Source organism: Marmota marmota, unplaced genomic scaffold (genome assembly GCF_001458135.2).
Source record: "Marmota marmota marmota unplaced genomic scaffold, marMar, whole genome shotgun sequence".
In the NCBI taxonomy this organism is placed as follows: Eukaryota; Metazoa; Chordata; class Mammalia; order Rodentia; family Sciuridae; genus Marmota; species Marmota marmota.
In genome coordinates, this window is record NW_026000016.1 from 11,838,854 (window position 1) to 11,860,113 (window position 21,260).

The window sequence follows — 21,260 nt, forward strand, 5'->3', positions numbered from 1 at the left end:
CCCAACAATGAAGAAAAAAGCCAAAATTAGAGGAAGGCATGGCACAGTGAAAATAGCAGTCATTGATGGCTAACAGGGTGATCTTGAAGAAGAAGCCGAGACATTCTAGTACGAGGTGGTAGGAAGTGAACCAGTGACAGTGGTCTGGTGAGGAGGTGGTGGGTGGGCACAGCACTGTAGATACTATTGTTTGAGGAGAGGGGAAAACTGGAGTCCTCGTGCACTGGCTGCTGTGCTGGAGGTCATCCATTCCATCTCTGCTTCCAGGAAGGACAGCTGAACGAGGCAGGCAGTGTGGGCCTTCTCCGGAAAGCGCTCCTAGTGGATGACCTTCCTTGTGAGTGGACCAGGGCTCCTGGCCGATTTTCCTGTGAAAACCTGGGTCTCTTAAGTTTATAAAGCAGCTTATCCTCCCGTTCCTCCTTTCAGTCTTTAAAACTTTATAGGATTCTTTGGATGAGATGCTTCTCTTCTGTTGCTTTGGTATTTCCCTTTCCATTTGTGGGAAGAAGATACGTTAGTTTCACATTCCATAACACTTGAACCCTGTTGAGTTTGTAAAAATGTGGGGCATTTTAATCTTTCACAGTTGTTCCTTTTTTCCCCCTTAAAACTAGGATTTTGGGTTTGGGTTGTATAAGGCATATTTTCTTACAAACAACATCTGAACACTTTGGCAGCTGTAAGCAGATTTTAAAGGTTCCTACATATACAGATAATTCTCAACTTAGGATAATTCACTTCATAAAATTTCACTTTTCTGCCGCAGTCTGGCTGGGCACAATCAGGAGCCACTTGTCAAAAGAAACTAACTTTATTTTTAGAACCACACACGCCAAACAAAACAGCCTCTCAGGAAAAATCCTCAGAGCCTCAACTGCCACCACCGGCTTTCCACAAGCCTCTCTCTCCCACACAAGCCTCTCTTCACCTCCCACCATCCTCCTGCTCTTGAGGCCGATTGGCTGGGTCACGTGGGCGGAGCCAAAAAAAGTCCCCCAATGAGCAGCTCCGTGGTCTGAAAGGGCAGGGAAACAGTCCAATGAGCATCACCGCAGAGGAGCCAATCAGCTAGATGTTGCTGGGGCCGAGGAGCCAATCAGCTAGATGTTGCTGGGGCCGCTGTGAGCCAATCATCAGCCGGCAGCTGGAAGTTTGCCAGCTGGAAGTTTGCTGGCAGCTGGAAGTTTGCTGGGGCCCCTTTGGCTGTGGCTCTCAACACTTTTCTACTTTACAGTTGTGTGAAAGTGATATGCCTTGATTAGAATCTGTACTTCAGACTTTGAATTTGGATGTCTTCTTGGGCTAGCAACATGCGGGGCGATCCTCTGTTAGCATGCTGGACAGTGACCGTGAGCACAAGATTCTTAGGATAGCCAAAATTGGAGTCTAATTTTGTTGATGATTAGGAAGTGCATCTTAAAAAATTCCATCCCTCTTACTTTGCATCTGGTTTTATACCGCACTATTATTATTATTTCCATGATAACCAATAAAAATGTTACAAGCATGTTGCTTTTAGATCTTGAAGTCACTGGCAGGTAGGATGCAAGCATATAGAACTGTGGTCAGCACACCCCATTTTTGGCAATGAATGGGTTATGGGAACATAGTCACGCTCACATGCCTGTTATTTATGCTGAGACAGAAGCCATATGGGTTACAAAGCCCAAAGTGTTTCCTGTCTGGTCCTTCCCAGAAAATGTTTGCTGGGATTTGGCTTAGAATAGCCATTCTCAACACTTTTGGATTCCAGATCTTTGACACTCTTAAAAGTTATTTGAAGACTCTAAAGAGGTTTGATTATGTGGGCTGTATTGATCAATATTAAACACTGGAAATTTAACTAGGTTTAGTTTTTAAAAAAATATTAAAACTTGTTAACACAAATAACATTTTTATAAAAAATAACTCTCCCCTACCAAAACAAAACAAAACAAAACAAACAAAAAAAAACATTAGTGAGTTGCAAGTTTATTTAATTCCTGGCTTAACAGGAGACAGTTATTTTCTGATTTATGTCTATGCTCAATTTGTATCATGTGTTTTGGTTGAAAGATATGAGGAAAGCCAACCTACCACAGAACTGTAGGATGATTTTGGTAGCCTCTTCAGTCAATTGTGGATATATTTTTCTATTACAGCAAAACATGGCACATGGCAGGACAAGCTGCAGTGTAGAGTTGGAAAACATCAATAAACTTATTGTATTGGAACTTTAAATCTATCTTGTGCTTTACATGAATTTATTCATTAATGATTTTCTAATGTATTACTAGAAAATAGGAAAATGTAAGTTCACTGAGTTATACAGGTCTTCCAAATATTGCCGCAGTATCAAAAAAAAAAAAAAAAGAAAAAGTCACATTGGTTAGTACCACCACTGATTTTCTCAGAAAAGCCTGTGAGTTTTGGAACGCTGATAGAACCAGGCAAAGTGGAGACTCATTTACCTATATTTTGCATTTGTTTTGGTTAACTTGGTGCACACCATGCAAAGAGAGGGCCATTTCTGGTGGATGCAAACTTTATAAAATTTTTGCTTGGAAGCTCACGTTTTATCATTAGCAACACATACTGTTAGTTTCTTTGAAGTTACAGACTCATTTCATTCATGTTCAAGGAAATGTCTGTCAAATGCACAATTACTAAGGTTTAGCATTCATTTGCTCTTTTGAAGTAAAAATAGCACCCGTGAAAAAAGTGACTAGCTAGTTCACAACTGAAATCATTACACAAATGTTTCTTGAGCTAGCCTTTGCTTTGTTCCCAGCAATAGTACTTTATGTGTACTTTCCATTTTATCACAGAGAATATTAAAAATAAGTTAATAGTCCATTAATTTTTGATTTTCATTATTCCATTAAGGATAATCTACAGCAACCCTTTTCCTCCTCCCTCCCACCTGCGCTACCCCTCCTGTAGTACTGGGAAGTGAACCATGAATAGCTTCAGTTCAGTGCCACTGTATTAATTCATGCTGAGGTGCCAGTGGTCTCACTTACTATGGTGCACATACTGACAGTGCAAAAGCCAGATAACATCTCACTATATTTCTAGAAATAATTTGACCTCAAGAAGCCCTCTAGAAAGGTCTTGGAGACTACCACACCTTGAGAAGCACTAGTATATAAGGTATAAATACTATTTCATGTAAGCAGATTTATGCCATTTAGCTATATGTTGCTTCCTTCATATTCTTACAGATAGGATTTATGAAGATTCAAGTAAAGTTAACAGATGTCAGTCTGCCCTTGCATTGGAAAATATAGCTAATGAATCTTTCAAATTGAACTTTCAAGAAAAAATTTGTGATAATTTATTTTTTTGTGTTATTTTATTGCTATTTAAAAATGCAACTTTATAGTACTTTCACCTTGTGAAAAAATCTGCAGTTGGATTTCTGATTATAGTTGTTGTCTTGTGAAGTGATAGCCTCTTAATATAATTCTTAAAGAGGTTATTTGTGATGACATTTAATTAAAAGTTTTCATATTCTTGAACACCTCCCCCAATTGAGAAGGGAATGTGCTTGGAAATTTCTCAATTTCTTATTTGTATTCATTAACTGTGTGTGTTCACATTAATAAAAAATATGCAAATGACTATGTCACTGGACGGAATGAAATAAATTCTTGAATTACTGAAAACGCAGACCACTTCCTGTTCCAGATACTTGCATTTCTCTGGTTGGCCACTAGATGTCATGAGTGGCACAGGAGCATTGAGGGTTAGTCAGGGACAGTAGAAATTGAGCATTGAAAGCTCATACACCTTCTGGTAGTTCACTGTTTCCACGTGATCAATGCCGGAAGAACCTGATACAGTGTGATATATAGAAGCAAGGTACAACTGGAATAATGAAATTTCAAAAATAAGCCTTTTAAAAGGAGGATTGTAATAGTTCTGTTGGGTATTGTAAATGCTTCAGGTGTACTTGATACAGCTGTTATGTTCCTGGCTTTGGGTCTTTTTTTTATGGAAAGATGGATTGAACTTCAATTTAAGAATATTCAGTAATCCCTCTCAGGACATACTGTAACAGCTGGTATTTTTGTATTGTAGTAAATCGATTCCATACAACAGTCAGTAATAATTATGGCTGGGTTCTGACAAATTCCAAAGCATTTTCAATAAATTTAGCCAAAGAAAATAACGTTGTTACACAAAAATTTAACTCAATTTGAAAGTTAAACCCAGCATCACAACTTTGTTCTACAAAATGTTAAGTATTTTGCTGATTAGGATTCTATCAAACCATTTTAAAAATCTACATGTATGTTCTGAGAAGATAATTACTTGGCAGAATGTATACTTAGATGATAATTACAGTGTAGTAAATACACAGATTTGGAAAAATTTACCCTGAATGTTCATTATGAAAAAAATGAGAGAGATTAAATTCTTTTACATGTGGCAATATCTGCTCAAACAGATGTTTTGGTGTGGATTTTAAGGTTTTCTTTAGTATTAATGCAATGAAATGTTCCCCACTGTTCACATTTTAATTGTTTGATAAAAGCACGTTAATTTAAATGATATATATGGATTATAAAAGCAAAATATTATAAATTCTTTAAACCATAAGGAAACTGTAGGTTGCATAGTATTGACTGTATATTATATATCCATTTCTATACTTACAGTGGCAATCTATACCATACAAATTATGACTTTTCTCAAGGCATAAAGAGCTTAAATTAGACACACATGCACATATAACAAATGCCTGCCAATGTACATACATACATATTGCTCTAATGATAGAAATGTATGTGCATATGCTTTTCAAATTTTAACTGTTTTTAATTTCTTTTTCCTTTGAGCAAATAAAAGTCCATTAATTGATTGCTGTCTTTAAATTATATGTAGTCTATTTTGGACTTGCTTTGTGTATGAATTATTTCATTTCTACCCTTGCTTTATATAAGGAATATTTTCATGTAGTTGAATCTTAGTCCTGATTGGAATAATTTATGCAACCAAAGCAAAGTTGCTTTTTAAAATCATTGGGAAAATATCTTTTGAGCTGAGCATTAATGAAACTTTGCTTTGTCTTTTTTCTCTCATTTAAAATTTTTAGTTTAGTGATTTATATTTTCATTTGGTATTTAAAATAATTGCCCTCATATTTTTAATCAGCACTCATCTTTGTATGAATTTGTGTGCATTTTTAACTACACGAACCTTTGTTATATGAAGCAGATTTCAAGACATCACAACAGATAGTTTAGTCTAAGAAAGACTATTTGGTGAATTTTTTATACTAAGTTTCACTTTGACGATTAAAAAGTTAATTTGGAAGGCTTTAATGGGATTTTTACAGTTGGATTTTTTTCAAGTAAAATTTGGCAAACTCTTCTTTATTCTGTAATATGAATCAGCAACTTTAAAAGGTTTTAGGAATTAAAGTGAGCTACTTTTTCCAGTGTTTACAGTGTCTGTTTTTCCTGTTGTCCTTATATATGTTAAAATATGCTTTCAAATGACTGACTTTGTTATAGAGATTTGGGGCAAAAGCATTTGAAAATGAACATAAGTGCATTGTGTAGTTCTGAGTTCTACAAAAGTGTAAATGGAGTGTATTTTCCATTATTAGGCAGCAGTGATCCAAATTTAAACCACATGGCCTCCTTCTAGGTGTTAGGTCAGTGTAAATTTTAATCTTGCTACTTTCTTTTATGTTTGAATTTTATAATTAGATTACCTGAATTTTAAAAAAGCCCTGGTCATATTACATTTATTGTTTGTTTACAGTGTATGAAACACTATATTGTATGTCTTAGCATATTTAATTATCAACAGTTCTGCATTATCGTCTTCATTTGTAAGGAAATTAAGCCTTATTTAATAAGATTAAAAACTTGTGCAAAATCACAGAGCTAGCAGGATTAGAGATTAAACCAAACTCTAGAGCCCTGGTGCTCAGCTGTTATGCTATATTGCCTATACTGCCTATTTTGGGATAAACTTAGGATAGTTACTGGGAAAAAAAAAAGTTGACATTTTCCAAGATACATCAAAGCCTAGTTTTTACTAAAAGAATTTACTTATTAGCTTGGATCATTAAGTTTAGTTTAAATTACTAACACTCTGGAAATCTGTAATAATTTCTTGCTTCAATTTTAGTAAAAAAAAAAAAAAAAGCCTTTCAAGGTTCTTCGCAAGACTTCAGTTAGAAAACTTTGTAGTCATCATATTAGAATGAGCTTTTTAAAAAATGTAATTAGTTATAGGTTGCTGACAATTCATATGGTCTTGGTTATGCGTTTAAGAATTATAGCTTGAATTATGATAACAGAGGAAAGGAATTTTAGAATGGCATCGACTTACAGAAGCTTCTTAAAGTTCTCCATCTGTCCCATCAGCGGCCCCCAGACCAAATGTAAAAATCTTTAAGGAAGCCTTGGTACATGCGTGAAGCGCATTCCTGTTTTCAATTAGAAATTGCACATCAGAATCAGAAGCTTTCTTACTGAATATCTGCATGTTGTCTGTAGAAGAAATTCTGTTAGAATTCTTGTGATCTCGTTGGTAGTGTGTGGTAACAAGAATTTAGAATTAGTTGTTGAATGTTGCCTTTTAATGATATTCTTTTTTTTTTTTTAATATCTAAACGTTTCTTTTCTTTCTAGAAAGGGCTCACAAACATATAAATCCTGGGCAACAGCGTGGCTGCAGGCGGTTGAACTGGAGCTCCCCGTGGCTTTCTGAGGCGTAAGTGTGTGGAGGGTTCCCTCACCCGCAGCCTGCATCATGCCAGCTCTGTCCACAGGATCTGCTAGTGACACAGGTATGCCAAGCCAAGAGGGGCCGATTTCCTTCCACCCCTACTCCAGTCTTGTTTGGGCTGAGAGGCAGCATTGCTGTAAGAAAGCACCAACAGCTCATGCCTGTTTCTTTGTGACCAACACGAGGGGCATGAAACCAACCTAGACGTGTCCTTGGTAGAAAAGTTACCGGAGGCCTCTCTCTGGCTGCTCCTCTATCCAGGTCGTGGTGTCCTGTGGTGCTCTGTGTCGGTGTTCTCACATTGTCTTGCTTTTGGAGTAGTGCTGTGTGTTTGCTTTTTAAAAATGAGGTATTTTAAATAAACAGAAAATTCTGGCAAATTCCATGATATCTACCTGTGTTGCCCTCCACACAGATTTAACAACAGACATAAACTTTTTGCCGCCTTTGCTTCAGACCTCTCACTTTATTTTTTCTTTAAAGAAGAAAACATCCTCCCTATTCCATTCCTCTATTTTCTTCCAGACGTGATGCCTATCTCTAAATTGATAGAGGTCATTGAGGAATTCAATTAAAACTCATAAACACATTTCATCTTTTCACTTCTAAGATTTAGAGATGCATAGAGTGAATGTTTCCAAGAAAAGAAAAAATATCCCATATGTGAATGTAAAATTGCCCCTTTCTGATCTAATTTAGGGAATGCAGTGGGGGTGGCAGATGCCCCTTGAAGGTCCTTCTGGTATTCCTCAGATATGGTGATTTTTCCCCTGGATGCCTATAAGGATGTGTGTCTGGGAGACCAGGGCATTCTCAGGGCTAGAGCATTTGCTTAGCATGTGTGAGAGAGACACAGGGTTAGATCCTCAGTATCCTCCCCACCTCTCAACCCCATAACCAAAAAAAAAAAAAAAAAAGTGCACATGGTTGAAGGCTCTGCTTTGCATTTTGAAGACCCCTTGAAAGAAGTGGTGGCATACTGTGACTAAAAAAATTTCCTCTCTGTCACACTGGCTGTGCTGAATTTGGTCCTACTGGTCCTATTTTCCAACCAGCTGACATAGCTATTTCAGCCTATACCATTCCAATCATCTGCTCTTTATCTTCAGAAACAGCTGAGTTACAAATGTAATTTTGTGTTGTTATTATGTTACATTGGCATTTTTATTTGCACAGTTTGCAGATATCATTCTTTGCTATTTTCTGGCATTTCCATACTAACAGTTTGGAAAAGTTTTGTCTCATCTTTATCTATCAAGAATTCCCCTCCCCCCCCAGATAGATTTACACTAGCTTTTGTCAGGAAGAAATTTTGATTGTTAAGTTATATAAAATATTTCTTTGTCAAGATATTAATTTGGAAAACAGCTCCTTTGGAATTTTTTCCTCTTTTTAGTTATTATATATTCTCACATTTGTGTTCTTCTATATAAAAATGAATGATTTAAACTTTCCATAGTGGTTTCAGAATTATAGATAAAATTTATTTGAACCATAAATTTACTATAGTTGTGTTTTATGCCCTGCTTTTCATCAAAAAAAGTGTTATTTTAACTGAATGCAAAGTGGTTTTGCTTACATATAACTCAAAACATGATTAAAAAGGTGCATTTATGGTTTATTGGGCAGTTTAGGTGTCAGTCATGAAAAATGGCACAGGCTACTTAGTATTTACAAAGAGCTTTTCCACACATACCATCTCACTTAGTGCGTATCTAAAGTACCATCCGATTGACATTCTGCTTTATGGTATTTTTTGATCTATGTCCCAGTAGGTTTCGAATCAGGCACAGAAGACACTGTTCCAAGGTTAGTGCACTTAAGAGAGCGCCTAAGTGTGGTATTCTCATCAGATGTTTGTAGTTCCCTTATAGGTCCTCCCTGTCCAGATGCATTTGGCCATCTGGGGTCATTTTTACCATAAGCCCTGTTGCTTAGCAATATGGTTGATGTTGACCCCTCATCAGGTCTCCAGCAGAACAGAGTATAACTGACGGAATGGCACCCAACGGACAGCATGCCCCAACCTCTCAGTACTTATTTGGGAAGATGCTTTCGATGTAACACTTTTACCATTCACTCCTCAGTCCCTTCCTACTTATTTCACTAAGAAGAAAGAATTAATTATACAAGTTCAACATGGTAACAACTACCTTTCCCCCGTCTCTTTGTCATTTTGATAGAAGCTTCCAAGAATTTTCTATGCATTAAACACTTACATCGTTTGGATGTGGCTCAGTGGTAGAGCACACGTTAGCATGCAGAAAGCCCTGCATTTGATCCCCAGCACCAGAAAACCACGAACTAACAAAAAATTAATCAGATATGAGTGTACATAAATACATTGTTTTGAATTTTTTTAAAGTCATGGATTTTTTTATATGCTATGGCTTGTTATTTTCTGTATCAAGCAGTATGTCTTGGAGAGGTACTTCCATGGTATATAGTCACTATAAAAGTGTGTGTGTTTATGTATATTTATCTATATATCTATTCCTATACACATCTATATATCTACCTCATTCTTTTGAACTAGTTCATAGTTTCTCATACTATCACAAGGTAGTGGACCATACTATTATTAATGAAACCCTGGTTCTGCTTCTTTTGTAAATATTTTGGGAGAAAAGATGTGCACATTTAACGATACCATCAAATTGTACCATCAAATCGTCCTCCAGACTAGTTAAACCAGTTAATTATTTATGGACACTGCATTAAAGTTCCTTTCTCCCATATTCTTGCTGATATTCAGCATATTTAGCCTCTATAATTTTTACCACCTAATGGTAAAAACAGTATTTTAAGTGTTAAAGGTGCATTACTACTGACATTGAGGATTTTAACAAATGAAAATACCTGTTCATTCCTCTGTGATTGTTATGATTTGGATGTGAGATATCCCCCAAAGGCTCATGTATAAAACAATGCAACAACATTCAGAGGCGAAATGATTGGGTTATGAGAGCCTTAACCCAATCAGTGAATTAATCCCCTGAATGGATTAACTAAGTGGTAAGTGATGTTGGGTAGGATGTGGCTGGAAGATGTGGGTCACTGTGGGGGAGAGCATGTCTTTTTTTTATATATATATATTTTAAAATATTTTATTAGTTGTTGATGGACCTTCATTTATTTATATGTGGTGCTGAGAATTGAATCCAGTGCCTCACACATGCTTGGCAAGCACCCTACCACTGAGCCCTAGGTTATATATTTTGTATATGGCAAGCGGTCTCTTTCTCCTTCCTGATCATTATATGAGCCGCTTCACTCTGCCACACTCTTCCACCATGATGTTCTGCCTCACCTTAAGCTCCAAGGAATGGAACCAGCTTTGTGTGGACTGAGGTCTCTGAAACCATGAGCCTCCCAAAAAACTTTTCCTCTTCTAAAATTGTTTTGGTCAGGACTTTTTAGTCACAGCATCAAAAAAGCTGACCTAAATGGTGATTTAGGTATTCAAATCCTTTTACCATCTTGGTATTGGCTTATCGTTTTCTAATTTATTGGCAGAATTTCTTCACTTTTATTTTACATATTCTTTGGTTCTTAGAGACGGTACACCATTTCTTCTGGTCAAATGTTTGTCCTTTTTGCCCCTGAAATAGTATAATTTCTTTCATAGAGTTGAAAATTTTAATGTAGTAAAGTCAATCTTTAGTTTTTTTTTATTCTTTTGCCTAGGTAGGCCTTTCCTGTCCAAAGATCATATACATATTCTTCTAATAATTTGAACCCAGTGCCTCCCACATGCTAGGCAAGCACCCTACCATGGAGCCACAGCCACAGCCCTAGGTTATATATTTTGTATATGGCAAGTGGTTTTTATACATTTGGAATTTTAATCCAACTGCATAGAGGCAATTATTTAATATAATGTTAGTCTAATTTTATTTTCTCATGGATTGTCAGTAGTGCCAGCATTTCATTCTTTCCACATAAATTTGTAGTAGCTCCTCTATCACATATCAACATCACGTTCGATCTGGGTTCTCTTTCTTGACTATAATGGTCCACTGATTTTATCTTAAGACATCTTTTCTTGGCTTTGCTAATGCATTATAGTTATAGGTAATAGTGGGGTTCATTGTGATGTATTCATACATGCATATAATATAATGTGCTCCATTTCTTTCCCTGGTATCTCCCTTTTCCCTCTCCTTCCCTCCACTTATCCCTGTAGAGTCAAAGAAGGGATTCAAAGAGGGAGGGAGGAGGAATGGAAAGGGGGAGAAAGAGTAGAATTGACTAAATTATGCTTGTACATGTGTGAATATATTATAAGGAATCCCACTTTTTATGTACAGTTAATAAGTAAATTTAATAAGTAAATAAATAGAAGGCCAGTATCTTAAGAAATTTTTAATAAACCAATTTTGTAGTAATTTTAGAGTTATAGAAAATTTACAAAGATAGTATAGAAATTTCCACATCTATATAATGAACATGTCTATGTGTGATCAGCTATAGCTATATCAAGTTAATATAAATTCTGACTGAAGTTTCCAACTCTGATCTTCTAGCAAATGGATCATTCTAGCCTTTTTCTCTTGCTTGTCTGTAAATTCTTTCTGTAGCAGTTAAAAAACTTGCCCCTCCTATCCATGACAAGTCTATTTAATCTTAAGTTCAAGTCCAGTTTACATATCTAGCAATATCAGAGTTGTTAACCCATGGGAAACAGCTTTCATCAGCTAGAGAGTTGATATTATTTTTATTCCTGTAACGGTGCCATACTTTAAAAAAATCTTATGGAATCATTTCTTTCCCACATAACACCCATGTTAGTTTTAGTTTTATAATTTCATTAAATATGATTTGTATAAACATATAATGTGAAACGTAATATATGTACAGAAACGTATGTAAAACTTTTACAAGTGCAGTTTTAAAAGTGTTCATGACATCCATGTGGCCACCACCTAGGTTAAGAAATTGAACACCTTGAAAGCAACTGCTTCTAAGTGGTGACCTCCTTTGAGATGGGCAGGGAAAATGGAAAAGATTCGTACTCCACACTATGCATAATGCATAGCTTATGATTCCAGGTCAATATGGTTTAATTTTGCTCATTGTTGAACTTTATAAATGGAATTAAGCTATGTAGATTTTCTTAGGCTGAAAGTATTCATTTAGAATGAAAAGTAGATACATATGATTATTTTAAAACCCATGAAAAACCATAATCTTTTTATTAATTAATTGCTTGACACACTTTTATATTTTCTGGCTGTCTGCTCTTTGATCACTTCTTCATGTATTATACGGTCTTTAAGAGAAAAACAATTCAATCCTTATTTATTATTTTACTCTTGATAGTTTGGAGGTAAGCTGCATTCAACTTCACACAGAAATTCTGATTAAATTTTTCTTTGTATGATACCCAACTTAAAAATGATCAATGGTGCCTTATTGAATATATTCCTGACAGAAGAGAATTTGTTTTGACTAGCTTTAAATGAGAATAGATTCCTCAGCATACAATTTTATAAAACTTCAATGATTGATAGAAGCTTTACAAACTGCCTTTTGGCTTAGTATGCTTCAAATTACCCGCATACTTCTGGTGCTGGGGGCTACAGAACATGGTCATGTAATGGTACATACTCTGGACCCGCATCCTGTGTTATGAAGCCAACTTAGTCAGCACAGTGGGCTGCTGTAATAATCCTCAAAATCTTTTTCCACTGGATGGCTAACAATAAGTTAAACATATACAGCACTAAGGAACTATGTAACTAAGCCCACTACATAATTACATTCCCACTAAACCCAAATTAAATTTATCTTCAATGGCAACTCATCCTTAATTAGATTCCCTCAAATACCACCAGCCTTTATGTGTTCTTTTGTGGCTTGTCTTCTCACTCTTTATGCTGTCTTCCCCGACTTCCATGCCCAGAAGTTATTAATTTCAATGTAGTTGGGCACCATTTTCCTTTAGCATTAGTGATTCCTATATCTTATGCATGAAATATTTCCTTATCTTAAGACCATGGAGTTATTGCTTTCTCCCTCTGTATACTAGTTTTAAGACTTTAGAATTGATTTTAGTGTGAGGTGTGAGGTGTGAGGTAGGATGATTTTTCCATACAGCTATCCACGTGCTTCATGGTGACTCTTATAAAGACTGGCCTTTCCTTTTGGCTGGCAATGGCAGCATCTGGGACCTTCATGACAGTGGTGTTAGTGGTAAGAGTGTGCATCATTGTTTTTAGTTTTATATCTCAAAGGAATCATTTCAGCATTTCTTTGTCATGTTTGTTCAGTGTGTATATCCTTCTCCCCCTTTCTTGTTGTCACATGATCCTTTATTTGTGTTCCTTTGTACTTCCTAACTAGCTGAGCATTCCACTGCACCACTGTTGATGTCATTTACTGTGTCATGAGATGGTGGCCACCAACATTGAGCCCACAGACTGGGCAGTCCCCAGGGTCTTTTTAATTGTTCCACGAGTTCTCTGGGTAAAGATTGGTGTTGTATGCTGGCAGTGTTGACAGTTTCATCCAAGGGGATATTTTCACTTGTTTTTCTGTTTCTTTCTGTCTCTTGGTGGTTCCTGAAGGGCACTGATGATCAAGGCAGAGGCAATAGGTACACTCTCAATGTGGGACTGTTCTGAATGGATAGTTTCACTGTGATCCTCAGATCCTTGACTTACCACTTACCACAGTATCATCAAACTCTTTTGGAGACAGACCCAGGAGTTTGATTTGGAGGGCCACTGCAGATGTGGCACTGATTTAGCACTGGTGCACCTCGGGTATACCATTTTGATCTTGTTGGGGTGAAAGGTATAGGATCAGCTCAGATTTGGGACACTTGAAGAAGGATCCACTTTATCCTCCTCTGAGACAAAAACTGAAAGTCCTGTGTATCCTTTTTTAAGGAAGTTTCCTTTGATTTCTAGTTTGCAACATTTCCATTAATCAAAAAATGATTAGCTATTGAATTTTGCTTTTCATTTATTCACCTTAATGATCCTGTGATTGGCTTCCTGTTAATTTTTAACGTAGCAAATTATATTGATTTTTTGAACATTAAACCAACTTGCTTTTTAGAGACAAACTTAAATTGGTCATAATTTATTGTCCTTTTTATATACTTCTGAATTTGGTTTGCTCATATTTTGTTCAGATTTTTAAAAATCTGTATTCGCAAGTAAGTTTAGCCTGTAATTTCCTTTCTCATTCTTTTATCACCTTTTCATAAAGTCATGCCAGCAATGGGTGGAATCTTTTTTTTTCCTCTTGGGTAAAAGATTGTGAAACATTGAAACTAACTTTTACATGAGTTGGACTTACCTGTTAGGCTACTTGGTTCTGGGATTTTTTTTTTCAATTAAGATTTTTAGTAAACAATTCATTTATTTTAAAGGTATTAAGGATATCCTTAAATCTTTCTATTTCTTCTTGTGTCAGTTTTTGGTTAGTTTCCTTTTTCTAAGACAGGCCATTTTATAAAAATTTTCAACTTTGTTGTGAAATAAAATTGCTCATAATATCATTTTATGTCTGCAGTTTCTGTATCAGTTTCTTCTTATTTGGTCCTGATTTTGATAATTTTACTCTCTCTTCCCCGCTGCTTAATTTTGTTAGTTTTTTCAGTTCTGTTAGTCTTTTGAGAGATAAAATTTGGGGATTTGCTAATTGACTTTGTTCACAACTATTCAGTCTGCCTTTTTTTCCTAATGTTCACCTTTGAAACTATTCATCCCCAAGTTTTACCTTATCATTTAAAAATATTTTCAGAAAGCTGAATTTGCTTTATTTTAGTCTTTTGAAGTTTCTTTAGGTTTACTTTGTGGTTTGATGCATGGTCAGTTTTAATAAGTATTCTATATGTATGTGTTTAATGGTAGTTGTATTCCTGTATGTGTCTCATACATCAAACTTGTTGATTAAGTCATTCAGATGTTTTTGTATAGGCATACCTTGGAGATGTTGTGGATTTGGTTCCAGACTGCATTAGAGCAAATATCTCAATTGAGTGAGTAAAGTTTTTGTTTTCCCAGTGCATATAAAGGTAATGTTTACTCCATATTGTGGTCTCTTAAGTGTGCTATAGCATTATGTCTAAAAAAACCCAATGTATCTACCTTAATTAGAAATATTTTATTGCTAAAAATTGCTAACAATTGAAGGTACTCGATATGTCACTGAGATTTGCCATTAAAGGAAGCCACTTGAAATAGCAAGAATATGCTTTTATTTTTATTGTCAATGTCATGAAAATATGGTGTGGTCATTTTTCATTTTTAAAACGCCTCCTATGATCCTTCTTTCCCTTTGATAATTTGTTTATTTCATTGTGGAAAAGCAACTCTGAGCTTGGTGTGCTTTTTTTTTTTTTTTTAGTAGTTCCCAGAAAGAATTATCTTCTGCTGATTTGACTTGATCATATTTATATTTTTCACAGTTTCCTTCCAAAACAGGATTTCCAGGCCTGTATCTGCCTGTTAGCTTTTCTCTGTAAACAACAAACAGTGTGCAAATTAGCATTTGGGAAACTCTATTAGCATTACTATTTTTAGTCAATATATTGATGCTTTTGTGAACTAATTCTAAGTATTTGGTCTATTTTAGTCAATGGAATATGTATCTTTATATAATTGCAATTGGGTAAAATATTATTTTTCCAAACACAATGGCAGTAAGCAAATACCAGTGGAAGTTGACTAAATGAGCACAGATAAGCCTAAACTCTGCAGTGTGTGTATGGCCTTGAGAGCTTGTCTGGAGCTTCTAGCAGGACTGCAAGCCCTAGTTCACCTGTAACCAAAGAAATACCCTCTTTTTACCTGGGAAGGTCATTCTCTTTGAACGTACAGCTTTGATGAATAATATATATGGATCCATGAGAGGGGAGGAGGACATCATCTAGCCAGCCATGTGAGCCAGATCGGCCTTGATGATCAGTGGCTGAGAGCGGTTCCAGCCAGATGGCTTACCCACCCTTACATCCTTGTATAGCCTCATGTCACGAGAATGGAACAGATTTTTTGTTAAAGTCATAATTTTGTTGTAAATTTGACCATACCGGAACAAAATAGTACTGATTTTTTTTCCTTCGACAGTGCTAAATTACCAATAGAAATGGGCTGAGGACCACTTGAAAGACCACTGGGACCCTCTAATGTTCCACAGGCCACACCTCGAGGAACAAGAGTCAATCTAATTTCTTGCACTGTTTCCTCAGAGGCTTGGAACTCAGTGAGCGATTTGGAAAATGCCCATCTTTGCTTCCTTAGCAGTTTCTTGCTCAGGGAAAAATGCTATTAAAAGTGTCATTTAAATGAAAGAGAGTGTCAATTATTAAATTTGTGGTCTTATGAAATAAATAGTCATATTGAGAAACTATTTTTATAGCAAAATTTTCCATATACACTTCTGCATAATACTAAAATTGTCTAAATTGCTAGGTTTTGTATTATAGTAGGCTTCATTGTCACAACAATATTTTCTTTCTTTCTCAGCACAATATTAGTGTTCCAGAAAGAGTTTGTGATGGTTTCAGTGTCCAAATATATAAAGGATTGTCTTGGTAGATTTCAGATTCCTGTTGATATATAATGTTCCAATATTAAAACTGGCACTAAGTTAATTACAAATTGGAACTATTTCTAGCTTAGAGATAGCTTCAAAAAATGAAAGTACAGGTATATGTATGCACTTGCCCTCAGTTAACTCAGCCTGATTTTATAGATTTTAAGGCAATTAGATAAATTGTTATTGAGCAAACTACAATATTATAATTATTTATATTGTTTTGTATATTTAAAAACTTAGCCTGCCAGATGCTCTACTAGGTTATTCAGAATAGAGGGATTGTGTAAGAAAGAGATTGCTTGTGTCAGGGTTGAATTAAAGTCTTTTAGTCTTACAGGTACTTATGGAATAAAACACAACTTTAAATGAGAAAAATTGAGGCCTGCTATGAATGGCACTAAATAGTGCTGATTATTTTACCTTTGACAAAGTGGAAAATTTAAAGCTTGGTGTATCCCATTTTATTAATATAATAAAATTTAATAGTGTTGTTCTGGGCGTCGATATATGTTCTTTAGTGTTTATTAGCCCTAGGTTATAGTAAAATGTTTTGGTTCTTTGCCTGTCTATACTGTACAGAATGCACATATCAAAAACTAAGAAAAAACCAAATAAATACTTATTTTTGTTTTCTCAAGTCTTTTCCTATATGATTTTTAAATATTTTGGTTGCTTAACTATCAAATATGATTGAACACGGAGGACATATTTTTTATCATTTAACATAGGTTTATAGCTTCCCCAGACTTGTTCTAATAATGAAGCTATGAGGGATATGACAAGAATGGTGATATTGAATTTCTCTAGACGACCAGTAAATTTTTCCATTCTGATGTCAGGAATGTTGAGCATCTGGAATCTGCAAGAAGAGTGAATTGTTCGCTGTGGGAACACTTTCATCATATTCTGAGCCACTTATTCTCTTAGGAACTACTACTGTCTTGTACAGAATATTGTATTTTTACAGAAACAGTTTTCTGGAACTGGAAAAAATTTTCTCGCTCGTGCTTCTGTATTTTTTAATGCTTTCAGGTTTTAGCTGTACCATTGTTTGGAGAATTAATGCTATTTTTAGCATTCAGTTTATTTCCTTAGGCTTAATAACAGTAATTTATATTTGATCAAATACAGTGAAAAGCAATAGAAAACGAATGGTTCAATATAAAGGTTTCTTTACAGTTTTTGTAGGTGGATATTTGCTCTATCCTTTTTGTCATCTTTTCCCTTGAATTTCTAGGCTCAACATTGTGTATCTTGATGCCTTATGTCTTGATTATGGCATTTCTTTCTTTGAAAAGTGTTATGGAGGTGGAGGGAAGGAACATGCAACATTTTCCATGCTCTTCATTTGTAAAACATTTCCGAAATCAAGAGTTGAGGTTAAAACAAGTATAAACTGGTGTGAGTTTCCTGTTTTGCTTTTTTTTTTTTAAACCTTTTTTTCTATTGAGTGAATTTCTATTCTGAATTAGCCTCGGCAGGGTTTGTATTTATTGTTGGTTGCTCCTCGATTGGAAGGTGGCGTTGCTATGCTAGGTTGCGATTCTGTGTCTAAAATACGGGCTGGATTCCCCATGAGAAAGGTTCGTGTTGGGTCTCACTCATATCTTAATGTGCCATGAATATCTAATATGTGTTTAAAATTTATTGTTTTGTTTACTTACAATGAGACGCCCTTCTTCCCTCCTTGTGACATCGTGTAGTTAGCATGTCTGTTTCACCCGATGTTTCATCAGCTCAGACTGAATGCAGAACCAGTAAAGCTACATCTTTTCTTCCACACCCCATTTTGCTGTGGGATTGTACAGGAACATTGTTTACCAAATGTGTGCACAGTCCTAGTATCATCTCGATCCTTTAACCTGAGGACTCATTCCTTTACCACTGAATCATCTTGCTTCCCAGTCTGCCCTGCCCCCTCCTCCCCAGTTTCCTGCCTTTTCACTGCAAGATCTCAGTTGAACTGCAGCCACTTCTCCACTGGACGGTTGTGGTCTCCTCCTTACCCACTCGAAGTTGTTGTCATTGTTACTCTCCATTTCTGGATACTTGTCATTTTGATCAGGCCCTCCAGTAACTTTAAGTTGTATTGCACACTGTTATTTCCATTTGGGCTTCAAGTCTGCATAAGCAGATATGAATCATTTTCAATCTGAGTTAGTAAAATCATAGTTCACATACTTTGCTGCCTAATTCTCTTTGGGCTTTCTGAACCACGAACACTTGGTCAGTTAGAGGCTTTTATTTTTGGCTTTGTCTTCGGGTTGCTTTTGATGTGGTCCAGATGGTTTGTCCCCACTTTATAGGCATCTTGATGAAAAGACTGTTCTCTCATTTGACAGACACAACTCTGGTAATTTTCCTCTTTTACAAAGCATTATGGATTTACTCTTGCCTGTGTAAGAAGTAAATACATTTCTTGACTTCTTTTTCTCCCACCGCTACTTGCTTTTCCTTTTCCCCATCCTATTGAAATGATTGAAAAGATGATTTCTACAATAAAGATGAATTTTGTGGCATTATTCCTACCAAATGGTAAAACCTCTGTGATGGTTTTGGCATGAGTTCTTGGTTGATGCAGTTTTTCTGATTCTGAGCATGTGGCATCCTTGTGTGAAGGATAGCCTTGTTGGCTTTCCAATTCTATAATCTTTTTTCCTTTGTTATTAATAAATCCTTTGAAATAGAAGATGAAAGTATCACAAATTTTAAACAGTAACAGGAACCTGTAAGTGGGAATTCTCTATAGTTTTCTTATGAATAATGTTCATTATATCAAGAACTCTTGGAAAAATTGCTGGGAAAACTAATGCTAAAAGGCTTTAAACCAAGGTCATTAAAAAACAGACACTAGTATGGCAGTATGTATAAACATGGATGTGTAACCATTGTGATCCTGCAATCTGTACACGTGGTAAAAATGGGAGTTCATAACCCACTTGAATCAAATGTATGAAATATGATATGTCATGAGCATTGTAATGTTTTGAGCAACCAATAAAAAAATAATAATCTGTAGCATATTATGCTAATTAACAAAACCCTGTGTGTTGATTAAAGATATAGGGATGTTCCCTGTGGAATTAAAAAAAAAAAAAGAACTCCTTGAGATTCATTATATTGCTGTTTTTGCAACCATCTCTGAATGTGGCTAAGATTTTCTTAGTTTGGCAAAAAAGAATGAGGATAACTGTGCTTGTATTTATAAAATATTGATTCTATATCTAATGAACTTGTTTCCACTGTTAGTATAAGAGTTAAAGGCACAGAGATCCAGAGGGATTAAATAGTTTGGATGAACAATTGTTGTTGGACACATTCTCAGTTAAGTGTTTCAGTATGACAGCACAGGTGTGCTATAGTTGATCACCTCCGGTGTGTTTATGATATCCAACACAGGTAGTCTGCAGGGAAGTGAAAGTTATTTATCATCATCTCTAAAATGATTAATATTATATTTCTGCATCATTTGGAGGATTTTTTAAGATGAATCCACAATTATTTTAGTGTGTTTAGTGTTAATGGCAAAATGATTGGTTACCTGGAGCCTTGTTAGGATTTTGATATAGAATGACAATCCTGTATTGCCATACAGTTTATGTAAGCTAATATGGTCAGTACATTGTGAACATATAATATTGATACCCCCCAAATTATTGATGTTGCTTGCAAATACATGTCGCACTTTTATGTTGAAAGTTATTAAGCTGTTTGAAGACAGATAATTTTGTCATTTCCCATGTCCTCTCTATTGTCAGGGGTGTGTGACCACATTCTTCATATCTCATCTCTCTACTGTTTACCCAATACACGGGGACCATCATTGCCTATCTTTAGTGCCTATGTGAAATCCTTTTCCCCCTTAACGCATTTCAGCAGGATAAACTTACATTTTGTAACATGTGTACTTAATGCTTGGGCCTAGTCACATAGTTAGCATTTAGTTTGGAACTTATTTTCAGCAAAGTGAGTCATCATTTTTACAAATAACTCCAAATAGTCAATTCTCATTCCAGTCCTTGTTACTAGTCCATTTTCTGTTGTTAAAACAAAATATACAAATTAGGGTAATTTATTTAGCGTACAGATCTGGAGGTCTTAGGAGCATGGTGCCAGCATCTCCTTAGTTTTGGTGCACAACATGGCGGATGGTATAAGGGTGGGATTACTTGCAAGAGGGAGAGAACACATGGTGAGATACGAAGGAAGAGAAATTCAGGGGCCAGGCTTGCTCCTTTAATAATAACTGACCTGGCCTTCAGGAACCATATTGATCCCTTCTGAGAGTGTGTCTAGGACTTAATTCTCTTCTGCCAGCTGTAGCGTCCTGGGCAGCCCCAGATGGCCCTGGGGAGTGTCCTGGACTCAAACTGCTTCCAGGCACAGGGAGCAAGAACCCGTGAGACTGTGCCTCCAGGTCAAGTCTAGATTTGGGCTCTTGCAGTGGCGTCCCACTCCCCGGCTGCCACCGCTTGGAAAGTCCTTACTGTGCCATGACCGGCTCGCGCACGTGGCAGCCACCATGCCGATTTACGCACCATCCGGTAACAAAAAGTGTTCAGTAATAGCCTTTTGCTGCAACTTTTTTCCTGATAATCCTTCTTCTTTTGAACTTTCTTTTTCTTTCTGACTAGAGTTCCTGGGCTTTTATCAACACATGCCCTAACTATTCTTGGTTCCACTGGGGTGCCTCCTTTCCTTAGTAATTTACTTAATACCCCTTCTATATTTTTGTCACAAAGGCAATACAACATTTCAAGACAAAACAAGACACAAACATACTGTATCAATCTTCTCTATTTTTTTGAAATGGCCATTTTTCCTCTCGCCCTATCTGCCTAGGGACGAGCAGATTTGCTCCTGTCCTATCTAGGGATGGGCAGCTTTTTTTTTTTTTCTCGTCACTTACCCACGAGTGTCCCGGGGCTCCCGGTACGGGCCACCATCTGCCGCAGTCCGGCTGCAGCAAAATAACC

At 36.2% G+C, this 21,260-nt stretch overlaps 1 protein-coding gene and 1 pseudogene across 5 annotated transcripts in view; one reads left to right on the forward strand and one right to left on the reverse strand.

The window, feature by feature from the left end:
* The window catches only part of Mpp7 (MAGUK p55 scaffold protein 7), a 214,211-nt gene that overhangs the window by 50,850 nt on the left and 142,101 nt on the right, over window positions 1-21,260 (forward strand). For all 5 annotated transcript variants that reach the window (XM_048809158.1, XM_048809161.1, XM_048809159.1 and 2 more), the window contains exon 2: window positions 6,636-6,793. In XM_048809158.1, coding sequence (XP_048665115.1) covers window positions 6,757-6,793 — 37 coding nt within the window. In that variant the 5' untranslated portion in view covers window positions 6,636-6,756. The remainder of the gene's footprint in view (window positions 1-6,635; window positions 6,794-21,260) is intronic.
* LOC107140214 lies at window positions 10,064-13,523 on the reverse strand (annotated as a pseudogene).